General features: G+C 35.9%; 1 protein-coding gene across 9 annotated transcripts in view; it reads left to right on the top strand.

The window, feature by feature from the left end:
* EPHA6 (EPH receptor A6) overlaps nucleotides 1-14,096 on the top strand; it is a 938,174-nt gene that overhangs the window by 402,665 nt on the left and 521,413 nt on the right. For all 9 annotated transcript variants that reach the window (XM_070455030.1, XM_070455027.1, XM_070455034.1 and 6 more), the window contains one exon: nucleotides 3,669-4,004. In XM_070455030.1, coding sequence (XP_070311131.1) covers nucleotides 3,669-4,004 — 336 coding nt within the window. The remainder of the gene's footprint in view (nucleotides 1-3,668; nucleotides 4,005-14,096) is intronic.

Raw genomic sequence — 14,096 nt, 5'->3', positions numbered from 1 at the left:
GTGTTCAGCAGAACGCTAGTTTTCTTTCAAATGCTTCTTTGAAAATAATATTTATAAATAAATGTTTGGGAAATGTTGGATTCAGCAAAGGGAAGGAAATTGTGTTTCTTTTGTGTCAGCATCAATCTGCCAGAGGAATCTTAATTTGAGCACTGAGCTCATTTTTTGTGTTTTATCTCAAGGGACTAGAGATAATGGGATGCATTTTGAGAAATATAGTTCTGTTTAAAACATTTTGCATAAAGAAAAAATGAAAATTAACTTTAAAACATTGCAGCCCACTTGGCGTCTGCCACTCTGAGAGGAAGATGGGGGTTGTAAGGCCAGATGCTTTTCTGGGAAGGGGCTGGATAGCCCTGCCACCACTTCTCATAAGTTTACTATGAGCACTGTGACTTAACTGTGTAAAGGGGACATCCAAAGTGAAGCCAAAGGAAGACGGAAGCTGTGTTCTTAAACTAATAGAAATGAGATTGTAGTTTTTATTCAAGTTTATTGCATCATGGTCTTGAAAAACTGCTAGTTGCAAATTAGGATAGTTGTCCTTTTCTTATGAGGTTGGTCCTGAGAGTGCAGTGTGGAGATTGCTTTCTTCCTGTGTGAATTGCTTGTTTCCTTTGAAGAAAAAGATCAACAGAAGGAAATCCGTGAGAGTTTTCAATACAGATGTCTCCAAAAGAGTTATTGCTGCCAAGTTTTTTCCCCCCAATGTGTCACATAATCTTTGTATAATTTATAAATGATAACAGAGCAATCAGGCCACATTCATAAAAGCCCAGTGACACATAATTTAGTGGAATCTGAGGATTAGAATTAATTATCTCTCTTTGTTCTAAGTTCTAAATCTTAGTAAATGATTCACTGTAGTCATTACAGCTTAATATTTGCATGAAATCACAGTTTAGCTGGTATAATTTAACGGCAATTAAAAAGCTATTTAATCGTCATGCAAATTGGCATGAGGGCCCTTGAGTAAGAAGGGTGTCTGCCTTTTTAATTTAAGTATCTCTAGGCGGACAGTCATATACTTGCAGACACCCATAACATAATTGATAACATTCTTCCTGATCTTAGAAATGTAAGTGAATAATAATTCATGTTTTCCATTATAAATAAGAGAAAAGAGCAACAATATGAATATGTCATCCAGTAAGAAGACATTATTATGATAATGATAATGAATCTTTATCTCCTAGGCATGAGTCTAGGTTGGAGATAAAAAAAAAAAAAAAAAAACACTGTGCTTACCCCTGTGCTTTAGTTTATAATCGCTTCAATATTTGCCTTTCTGAAAGCAGACATGTCTGTAACTCCCTGGAACATGAAATGGCATAAAGCAAGGTATACAGAAACCTTTTAGAAAAACTAACTGTCCCCCATTTCCAGGGCTGGCTTTAGGTGGTGTACATATAGGTGTCTGAGCCATACCCATCAGGTTGCTGATAATAGGATCCAACAAGATGAAAAAGGGAAGCATAGCATTTCTTAATATCTTGAACCCGACACCCAATCATATGGATTTAGGAGTGATTATGTTATGCTTCTCTAACACCGTGCAACAGATCTTGTCACTGAGTCCTCTGTACTCTTTAAGACCACTCCCCACACTGCAGCCAGATTGCTGTTTTTGAAACACATCACTTCTGTACACAGAATCTGTCAGCTTCTTCCCTTTAAATGGAAAAAAAATATGTATATCTACAGACTCATTCCAGTGAGCATAGCATTGTTGCATTAACCGACCCCTTCCTGTTGCTTAAAAGTCACTTATTTACTCCTTCTGCATTCTAGCTACAGTGATCTTCTGTCACTTCCATGCCTGTTTCACAATCTTTTTTTGACTGAAGAACCATGCATGTTCTATCTCTAAAATCCTTCCTACCCCTCTCTACATCTTCCACACCATCTGCATGAGACCTTCTCGAAGGTTTCTCAGGTTGGCCCCTGTTACTTTTTTTAGCTCCATTCCTTTTGATTTCTGTAATTGCACTTATTATAATTTGAATTTTATTCTTCTGGTATTGTGTGTGTTTGTGTTTATCTAGCCATTCAGCTAAAATGTTAATAGCAGGAAAGCAGAAATAACATTTATCAGCTTTATGCTGTAAGCCCAAGATCTAGCAGAATATATGGCACACTTGGTAGTCACGGAAAACTTATTTAATGAATGAATGACCATGTCTTGAAATCCAAAAGAAGCCTATATGAAAACTTGAATTTAATTCTATGCAGAGAATGTCACAGAGGATTCTTTTCCTCCTTCTAAGCAAATTGCCTAATTTTAAAGAACTGTTTTAATTTCTTAAGACTACCCTTTTAAAATATAGCAGGAATATTATTTAATGAGTCATTTATGCAATGAATTATTTTTCAAAGTATCTGTCATAGGCATAGTCTCTTACAGAAGGATTCTGTGGCATTTCACAATATAGCAAGCAGACAGTGCACTGTCTGGCACCTAGTAGACCTTCAGTTAATAATTGTTCAGTGAATGATATGAAACCGAGGTTTGAAGGACTCAGATGAATATACTAGATTATTGACACAATTTTAAGAGAAAAAAATGAGTAAAGATATTAAGTACTCTGTGTATTGTGATCATATGGAAAAATAATGAGAAAAGAGAGCAGATGCTCATCCACCACCCATGACCAATATGGCTTATGCAGAGTCTTGATGACACATAAGAGGATCTTGGGAGTCTCTTTATAAGCTTTCAAGGGCACATTTACTTATGCTTAGTAAAGTTAATATAAATAAAATCTAGGTACCATATCTTATGTATATCCCCTTTGATCACTTCCAAATCCACCTGCCAATGCAGGAGACACAAGAGACCTGGGATCCATCTCTGGATCAGGGAGATGCCCTGGAGAAGGAAATGGCAACTCACTCCAGTATTCTTGCCTGGACAATTCCATGGACAATTCAGAAGGACAGTCCAATTCCATGGACTCTAGTGCCTGGCGGGCTAGAGTCCAGAGGTTGGCAAAGAGTCGGATACAATTGAGCACACTCACACAGCCCTTCCAAATAATGCTTTTGTCCCGTGAAATTTACAGGACCTAAAAAAGTATTTATGCCACCTCCAGTTTCTGTTCCTATTCCCTTCCTTCCAAACTGTGTGTCCACCCTAGATTTATGGCCGTTTATTCTCAGCCTGTGAGAAAAGGATTCTTAGATTTTCAAATGAATGAGAGGTTTAGTTATACATCAAGCATAGTTTGAAGACTGAAATACTGAACACATATTTTATATATGTATGTTATTATTTTTTCAAAGTTTTTAAATGATGATGTGATTATTAAGATGTAATCATACAAAGCCATCATGTAATTTAAAATAATGTTCGGTTATTGTATTTTTTCAGTGAACAAATTTAAGAAGTATAGTTACTGTATCTTTTGGTGATCTTTTGGTGGCTTTTGATGTTACATACTGAAATTCATATGCCAAAAGTTAATATATAGACCATCTTCACGCCTAAGACTCCACCCTTCCTCAACTTATGCAGATATTTTTAACCATTTCTCTTTATGGCTTCCATCAGAAGAAAGAGCTCAGACTGATATAAAAGACCAGCCCATGTTTATTGATGACGTTTTCAAGTTAGCACTATAGTTCATTGTCCTATACATGTACATTTGTTTTTTAATTGCTTTCTCTAGGGCCGCCTTCAGCTCCTAGGAATGTGGTTTTTAACATCAATGAAACGGCCCTTATTTTGGAATGGAGCCCTCCAAGTGACACAGGAGGGCGAAGAGACCTCACGTACAGTGTGATCTGTAAGAGATGTGGCTTAGACAGCAGCCCATGTGAGGACTGCGGTGGAGGACTCCGCTTCATCCCGAGACACACAGGCCTGACCAACAGCTCCGTGGTAGTGCTTGACTTTGTGTCCCACGTGAATTACACCTTTGAAATAGAAGCCATGAATGGAGTTTCTGAGTTGAGTTTTTCTCCCAAGCCATTCACAGCTATTACAGTGACCACAGATCAAGATGGTAAGTTCTACTGCTGTTCTCTCAAAACAGATCTGTAATTCCATTTTAATGCTTAATATCCCCGGTGGACCTGTATTCACTGGGGTACAGTTGCACATGCTCTACATTATAGGGGTGATTTACTGATTGTTGTTCTTACTGTTTCCCAAGGTGCAGAAAGGTATTTTTTATATTACTTCTTACTAGTATTGTCAATTAGATACAATCCTTCTCTTTAATGGCTATGCATTATGTTTTTCATATAATCCTGTGCTGATATAGCTTAACAAGCAAGTTCACATTACTTATCAACAAACATCAGACATAAAAAAGGTTACTAAATGAATTAAAATTCAGCTGCCCAACTTATGCAGCCCTCTCTTTTCCATGTCAAATAAGCAAATAGTAAGGATTTATACTAATTATAATTCATATCTATATAATAAAAAAAGTGCAGCCAACATGCCTAACCATAATTCACTCTTAAAAGGAACAGAAAATATATCCATTAATGTATTTAAATGCTGTTGTTTGGGTGCAGTTTTGTGTAAAAAATATCTTTTTAAAAACCCCAGTTGCTTTCAGCTAAATGGCCCCTTTTAACACTTTAGATTTTTACTGCAATGTAGTCAGGCATGAAGAGTCCTATGCTGTTTAGAAGAATATATTCTCTTTAATCCCCCCATTATGTAATTTTTCACAAAGCATGATACCAGGAAAATTTGAGATTTAAAAACTCCCTTTGAGAAGCATTCACAAATTATGTTGTTACAGAAAGTATTGTCTTATAACAAAAAGTATTGTTTTATGTGAACACATATAGATGAGAATAATTTATACAGATAAAACTGTTCTTTTACACTATATTTATTTGCTGAGTCTGCTATAACAAATGCCACAGACTAGGTGGCATAATTATAGTGCAACATCAAAACCAGGAAATTGACATTTGGAAAATCCACAGAGTTCATGTGGCTGTGAAGGACTATCAAGAGTGAGCCTTGCAGTGATAATGGTGGTAGTTACATGAAGTTAGATCCATGATAAATTGCAAAGAGTTACACTCAATGCATATACATGGGCATGCGCACGCGCGCACACACACACACATACACACACACGAGCCCTGTGGATTTTCCAAATGTCAATTTCCTGGTTTTGATATTGCACTATAGTTATGCAAGTAGTTAACATTGGGGGAGGCTGGGTAAAGTATATGTGGGAAGTTGCTATACACTTTATTTTTTGGTAAGTTTCTATGACTCTATCATTGTTGCAAAATAAGAAGTGAAAAGAAAAACACCTCTAAATCTGTAAAAAATACAGGAAGAAAACTTTAGCATTCTAAAACCATATTTGACATGGATTTGACTATTCAAACTAATATACATAAGTTCACTTTACTGATGCTCTTCAGAAATACATGTAATAAATAAAGCAAACAAATAGTACTGTAAAATCACCATTTTTGTATTTACTATATAATGTTCCCCTTCATTTAGCAAATTGTTCTACATCATAGAATTTGCTTTTTGGTTGTTAAAAATGGAATTCCTGTTTTCCTTTTTTTTATTCTTTCCCATAGTATCAACAGAATCTTGTCAGATGTGTTTTCAAGATAAAACAGATTTAGGTCTTCTGTTTTGCTCTGCACTAGCAGATTATTTCTAAGTCTTTTTTCTGCTACCTGATTTAAAATAACCCAGTACAACTGTTCTAACTATAAGGTATAAATAATTAAGTTTGAGAATAAAAACAATATATCACTTTAAATCAAATACATATGTAAATATGTTTCTATAATTTTATACATTATACATACATATAATAGTCTTTCGTTCTAGTATTAGAAGAGAGTTCATATGGACTATTTTTCTAATGTAGCAGAAGGCAGGGTGAAATCTATTTCTCATTTTGAAAATGAAAGAATTCATTAAAACTGTATTGCTATAAGGACAGAAATTATATTAGTCATGGAACAAGATGTAATATCCATATATTGAAACTAAACTTTCTGGAAGAGGATAGTAAATATTATTAAACAATCCTCCCAATAAATTTATCTTTGAGAAGACTATTGAGAAACATTTATTATTCATGTAATTCTACTTTGTTTTAGATATGTTTTAATGAAAAATCAAAATATATTTAAATTTTGTTTGAAAAATACATCAAGGTCCACATATATACTTTATAAAATATTATTGCCAGTTTTATTTATATGAACCACTATATCCATATCATAATTTTAAGAGACAAAAAGAAGGCCTTCTTTTCTTGTGTCTGAAATTCTGATGTTTGAAAACCACATCTTTAAAAATGCAAATACTCTAGTCAGGAGTAGCATTGTGAAATAATTCAGTCTGTGCCTGTATCAGTTACTCTTCGTATCAGAAAGGGTCAGATCCTAGCGTTGGAGTAAAAAGGAACCTGTAGAAACTGGAATGTCCCACAACCAAACTTGAGCTGTCCTCATTGTGTGCCAGCCTTGATAAGACAGCAGTGTACTATTGCAGATAGAGGGAGGGACCTCCCATCATTCTACTTGGGTATCTTTGGAAATTTCCTTTGAAGCACCTCAAGAGGTGCTGTACAAAGTTACAGGATAGCACATTACAGTTTTACTCGACTGAGGAGACCACAGTAAATTCTTTGTCTCATTACTCATAAGTTACATATTGTTTTCACACCATAGAGAAATGATAGAGCTATTCATAAGTGTTTAATTTATTCAGTATATGTACAGTGGTGAGAAAGCTCTTATGAATTTTACACCCTGGCAGGGAGGTAGATAATAAATAATTTGACAAATGCATAAATAGTACTGTGATAAATCACACCAAGGAGAACATCAGGTTCTCTGAAAGCATGTATTCCTCAGGTCTGGAGGATAAGGTCTGGTCTTCCTGAGGAAACAGTGTTAGGTTCTGTTGTGAAAGATAAGTGGGATGTGCATAAGCCAGATGAAGCCAGAAGAAGGGAAAGAATGCTGAGTAGAAGGAACCAAGTGAAGATTGAGCAATTGAGGAATTAAGCCCTGAGGGCTAATATACCCAAGGAGGTCGACGACATTGCTGTATTGCAGAAGTACAGTTGGACCTGGGGATGGAACTGAACACTTAACCTAAGATTTGGAGAAATAGGTTGGAGTCTACAAAATAGCCAAGACAACTTAGGGGGACAGCCATTTAGCAGAAGTTACTAATACATCCTCAGGGCCACAGGTTGGGTAAAAGAAAATCAACAGAATAATAATGCTGTACATGAGTTGAGTTAGTACAATTAGGAAATAAAATGAAACAGACTGAAAAATATAGACAGTTGCATTAATTATGTTTTTACTACTCTATGTGTGCAGTATAGAACATGAGGATAAAGAGGAAATTTGCATCAAATAGCCTTTTCTTTCAAGTAGTTAATTGTTCTTAGTCTCTCAGTCGTTGTCCAACTCTTTGCAATCCCATGGACTGTAACCTGCCAGGCTCCTCTGTCCATGGGATTCTCCAGGCAAGAATACCAGAGTGGGTTGCCATTTCCTCCTCCAGGGGATCTTCCCAATTCAGGGATCAAACCTGCATCTTCTGTGTCTCCTGCATTGCAGGCAGATTCTTCACCTGCTGAGCCATCAGGAAAGCCCATGGTTAATTTTATATATATATATATATATGTATATATATATATATATATTCTCATACTTAAGAAATATTAAGGAAACCATGTTAAACAACCTTTACTTAATTGTTTACTGTTTACAATTAAAGAAATGTAAAAAAAAAAAATTCCCAAATCACTTAGAACTACTTTAGCTGTAGTTAGGAGAAACATTCCTTGATTATACTGATTCTAGTTGGATAAATAAGATTATAGATTTAAGACTATGACTCTCATAATTAGAAATCTTAGCAATAAACCTTAATTAACTGACTTCTACAATCCCTAAAAGCTATATTTGCAACCTTCTATTTTCATAGTCTATTTAAATGGTCTTTAGAGGCAGTTCATTTAGAAAGCAAAACAAGAAAGCAACACCTAGAAATCATTTGATTTTAATCATCAGTGCATGATGGAAAAACAAAGATGTGTGATTTAGTAAAAGGAATTATTCAGGTCATAGACAGTAAAGGAAAATGTTAATCATGTATAGTCAGCTTGAAACAAATTGTGTTTGTAGATATCCTGATATGTGCAAAAACCTTAAGGGATCATGTTCAAAGTGAAAGACATACTAAATTACAAACCAATTCTGCTGGTATTTGCTAAAGGGTATTTACAGCAGTTATTGTCAGAAGCAGTTTTTCCAATCATCTGACTTCTTAAAATGTATGTTCAACACTCCTATCTCTGCCATTGGGTGACTATTCTATATAGGTCTTGCTTTAGGCTTACATTTTGTTTGCAGATTCATATATGTGCTCAGGCAGGAATAATTAATTGAACTGACATTGAAAATAGATTCAAATCAACATAGGTCTCCATATATTTATAAACTTTAGATGTCTATTTGATTTACAGTTCATTGCATCCTGAAAATATAATCTATTTCAAATAGCAACCTTTTGCACGCTGCTAGAGTAGGTAATTAGGGACATTGAAAACATTCATTCATCTTTATATCTGTATTTTAATTTATTTATGTCTGAATATTCCTCCTAATCCTCACTATGTTTTCAAAATTCTTGACAGTGAATATTTTTTTATTAACTCTGTGCTGCTGCTGCTACTAAGTCACTTCTGTTGTGTCCGACCCTATGCGATCCCATAGATGGCAGCCCACCAGGCTCCTCTGTCCCTGGGATTCTCCAGGCAAGAACACTGGAGAGGGTTGCCCTTTCCTTCTCTAATGCATGCATGCATGCTAAGTCACTTCAGTCATGTCTGACTCTGTGACCCTATGGACAGCAGCCCACCAGGCTCCTCTGTCCACGGGATTCTCTAGGCAAGAATACTGGAGTGGGTTGCCATTTCCTTCTCCAATGCATGCATGCATGCTAAGTCACTTCAGTCGTGTCTGACTCTGTGTGACCCTATGGACAACAGCCCACCAGGCTCCTCTGTCCACGGGATTCTCTAGGCGAGAATACTGGAGTGGGTTGCCAATTCCTTCTCCAAAACTCTGTGCAAGTTTATTCAAAGCAAAAGAAATCAATATAAAAGTATAAATGCTTACTAAAGATACACTGAATATAAGATAGTGGCATAAGTTAAAAAATAATAAAAGCAATAACCATAATTTAAGCTGAGTAATACTATCATATTATATTTTTTATATTTCCTGATCAAAAGAAAATCACATATTCAAAAGCCATAGACACTTTATATTGACGGATAAAATTTTCCTATTTCTTAAGAAAAGTATTCTTCTTCTGAGAAGTATACTGAGTATTTTATGCAGGGAAGGTAATTGAAATGTCAGCCTCATTAATCATAACTAAGTAACTTTATGGTCCAGCCAAATATTGAAATTGATAGAGTCCAGGTGATTGTAAACTTTGTGTTTAGTCCTGGGAAGCATCCAGTTGCTCTCAAGTCTAGTGTCTTTTTGGCATTCATCTTTTGAGAAAATGAATGGTATAGGAAAGGCTGTTAGACCTTTGCAATGAGTTTCCTGAAGTTGGTAAGTGGCTCAGCTCTCAGTCAACAAGTTTAGAAAATGAACTGCTTCCAGTCATTTGTGAATAATAGCCCATATGCGCCTCTCTAACTGGATCATAATCATGTTTTATATGTCATAGTTTGACCAATATATAAGCACCTTGAGAACGAGGACGATGTGTTATTTGCCTGAGCCTGTGCTCAATCTCTGAGCTTCCCTAGTGGGTCAGATGGTAAAATGTCTGCCTGTAATGCAGGAGACTCGGGTTTGATCTCTGGGTCATGGTAGATCCCCTGGAGAAGGGAATGGCAACCCACTCCAGCATTCTTGCCTGGAAACTTCCATAAAGAGAGAACCTGGTGGGCTACGGTTCATGGGGTCACAAAGAGTTGGACACAACTGAGCGACTAACACACACTTTCATCCTCAATCTACCTAATAGATCTCAGTTAACTGCATTAACAGAAATTGGAGATGGTTTCAGTTAGCTTATTATTTCATTCACTCAAAAATAAATCACAGCAGGATCCTCTATGACCCACATCCCAGAATTTTAGAAACAAAAGCAAAAATAAACAAATGGGACCTAATGAAACTTAAAAGCTTTTGCACAACAAAGGAAACTATAAGCAAGGTGAAAAGACGACCCTCAGATTGGGAGAAAATAATAGCAAACGAAGCAACAGACAAAGGATTAATCTCAAAAATATACAAGCAACTCCTGCAGCTCAATTCCAGAAAAATAAATGACCCAATCCAAAAATGGGCCAAAGAACTAAACAGACATTTCTCCAAGGAAGACATACGGATGGCAAAAAAACACATGAAAAGATGCTCAACATCACTCATTATCAGAGAAATGCAAATCAAAACCACAATGAGGTACCATCACACGCCAGTCAGGATGGCTGCTATCCAAAAGTCTACAAGCAATAAATGCTGGAGAGGGTGTGGAGAAAAGGGAACCCTCTTACACTGTTGGTGGGAATGCAAATTAGTACAGTCACTATGGAAAACAGTGTGGAGATTCCTTAAAAAGCTGGAAATAGATCTACTATATGACCCAGCAATACCACGTCTAGGCATACACACCGAGGAAACCAGATCTGAAAGAGACATGTGCACCCCAATGTTCATTGCAGCACTGTTTATAATAGCCAGGACATGGAAGCAACCTAGATGCCCATCAGCAGACGAATGGATGAGGAAGCTGTGGTACATATACACCATGGAATATTACTCAGCCTTTAAAAAGAATTCATTTGAATCAGTTCTAATGAGATGGGTGAAACTGGAGCCCATTATACAGAGCGAAGTAAGCCAGAAAGATAAAGACCATTACAGTATACTAACACATATATATGGAATTTAGAAAGATGGTAACGATAACTCTATATGCAAAAAAAAGAAAAAGAGACTCAGATGTATAGAACAGACTTGTGGCCTCTGGGAGAAGGTGAGGGTGGGATGTTTCAAGAGAACAGCATCGAAACATGTATATCTAGGGTGAAACAGATCACCAGCCCAGGTTGGATACATGAGACAAGTGCTCAGGCCTGGTGCACTGGGAAGACCCAGAGGGATGGGGTGGAGAGGGAGGTGGGAGGGGGGCCCGGGATGGAGAATACATGTAAATCCATGACTAATTCATTTCCATGTATGACAAAAACCACTGCAATGTTGTAAAGTAATTAGCCTCCAACTAATAAAAATAAATGGAAAAAAAAAAAAAGTAAAATAATCAACCCAGGGACAACCCAACCCTAAAAAGGCATTTTTAAAACTATTATAACAAAATAAAATTGAATATGACTGGCAATTAGTGGATACTGAGGAACTACTGCAAATTTTATTTAGTATGACAAAGATTTTGTATGTGTGTGTGTTCATATCTGTTACTGCTAATTTTAAAAAGAAATAAACTCCATGGGTTTGCTATCAAAAAAAAAAAATATTTCTCGAGTATTTACTATCTGCCAGAAACTCTTCAATGTGCTGAAGATATAGCAATAAAGGACCAATGCAAACTGCTAACAGTGTCCCTTTGTTCAGAACATATTTTAGTGTCAAGTCATGATACGTCCCATGAAGAAAAACTAAACAGACTAAGAGATTCGGAGGTGATGGGAGGGGGAGATTTTACAAAGGGAAACCAAAAACACCTCTCTTGATATTGTAACACTCCAGCAGATCATGAGTTGAAGGAGAAAGCCTGAATATAAAAGACCATTCCAGGCAGTGTGAAATAAAAGGGCAAAGCCTTAAATTTAACCAGGAATTTGCCTCAAAAGTTACTAGAAAGTATTGTTAAACATGTATTCATTAGCGTATATTGAATTTCTTGCTTACTAAGTCTTCTGGTGCTGTTCTTAGAACTTTTAACAAAAAGTTTTTATCAACACTAAACCATCCTTTAATAGCAATAATGGGATTTTTTGGTGATTGTACATTGCTAGAGAAATATGCTTAATCCTAAACTTGATTTTAAGCAGTTGACTTTTAGAGTCATCAAGTTTCTCTAAGAAATTCTTATTTGTGCAGTTTTTCAGAAAGATGACTAAATGTTTTCTTTAGCATAAAATAATAAGATCTTATTGCTATGTTGATACCGCTAATACCAAATTAACAATTTTAATGACATTTCTCCATATAAATTGAAAAAACAGTAATAGAACTTGTTAAGTAAAATATTTTAAATCCTATAAAAATAAACCTGATTAGCAGTGAAGATAGGTGCAACCTGATCACATTTTGCATAACCTATGACTGTCATGTGATGTAAGGCTCTACTTTATGGTTGAGCAAATATCCCGCACATTGCTCATTTTCAATGCAATTCTTTGTTTTAAAAAGGGACGCCAATTTAACTCCATTAACTTAACTGCCTGCATAACAGATTGACTGATTTGGATAACTGAATTATTGATCCAAATGTGGTTACTCTTTAAAAAGTAGATTTTCATTTGGGGGAAGGGATATTTTCTAAAAGTGCTTTTTTACTTCAAAGTAAATGTTAATAATTTTTTTTAAAAAATAATGTGTAAAAGTGAAACTAAAAGACTTTCAAGTTTGATAGATTATTCTGATAAATTATTTAAAATGTGAAGTGTCTTATATTTAATAAATAGTTTGTAAAGGTTAAAAACTAATTGCTGACCTTTTAATCACACTGAAATTCCATATAACATGTTTAAGTAGCTTTTTTTTTCTTCCATGTATTCCTCAGCACTTTTCTATTTGGTTTGGATTCTAAAACAGTCAGTTCCAGCTACATAACTTGTGATGCCCAGTGAAAAATGAAACTGCAGGACCTCCCTTTGTTCAAAAAGCAGGAACAAAAGGGCCATTAAAGGTACTAAAATACAAAGCTTTTTCCTTCTGCAATTTCTCTCTCTCTCTCAGCTTGTCATGGTACTTTTTTATTTGCCATTTACTGTCCTTATAAGTAAATAAAAAGGAAATTTCAAATTACTAGCGTAAACTTTACCATTCATCTTTACATTGCTCAATGCTACTTTTAAATGTAAAGATAAGAGCATTTAACTCATGTGGAATCAGAGTACAGTACAGTTTTTTTCCTATAGTCCTGCCCCACTGGGGGTGCTGGGGGTATCTCCAGCCCCCAAGGGTATCTCAAGCAGACCAGGACAGACAAATATAAGACAGACTCAAAACCTTGGAAAGAGGAAGGAAGGGTGTCCCCAGGCACTGATCCAGTCCAGACACCCTCCCCCTGCACAGGGATAGCTGTAGGGAAATTGATGACACCTCCAGATTCCCAGGGCTTCCCAACCCACAATGGGAGAACTCTAAAGGTCTTTAAACCTCCTTGCCAGAAACTGTTGGCTGCCTGCATGGGATGAATGAGAAAGCCGGGGCGTCAAGCTCCCAGTTGTCACATCAGACTTTGCTTACAAAATATGGGTTAAAGATAAAATTATTAAGAATTTCAAGATGGCAGTAGCTAAGCGTTATACTCTAAGCAGGATTATAGAACCATGCAGCTGAGAAAGTCAAGCAGACTCTTGAAATCTGTCCTGAAGGCATTTTACAAAATAGTGATGTCGTTGTTTTTCCCATTTACCTCTCTATGTTAGTCAGAAAACAACTGCGTTCAGTAACTATGATGTGCCAAGTTCTGTGCTGTGTGCCATGGAGCGAAAAACAAGCACATGTTAGAGTGTTTGCGTGGTGTCTACGACAGAGCAGTCAACAGTCTTTCATTCCTTAAAATTCTTTATAGCTTAGCTTAAAAAAAAAAAGACTAAATTAAGCATATATCTGATTCAATAAACATTTTTGAATTCTGAGTGCCTAAAATTTTACTTAGCATGCAAGTCTTTAAAATATGTATAAAGTAATAAATGATTAAATAGTGATGTGATAGGTGGTAAATGTTGACATTTCGTTTTTCTGTTTCTATGAAAGAGAGACTAGATGTTTGACCGTATATTTATTCTGTCATACAGTAAGCAAAGCTTTTAGTTATAAAAGATGAAACACAAAAAAAGTTGAAAGAT

This window comes from Odocoileus virginianus, chromosome 25 (assembly GCF_023699985.2).
Source record: "Odocoileus virginianus isolate 20LAN1187 ecotype Illinois chromosome 25, Ovbor_1.2, whole genome shotgun sequence".
In the NCBI taxonomy this organism is placed as follows: Eukaryota; Metazoa; Chordata; class Mammalia; order Artiodactyla; family Cervidae; genus Odocoileus; species Odocoileus virginianus.
This window is presented reverse-complemented; position numbering and strand designations above follow the sequence as displayed.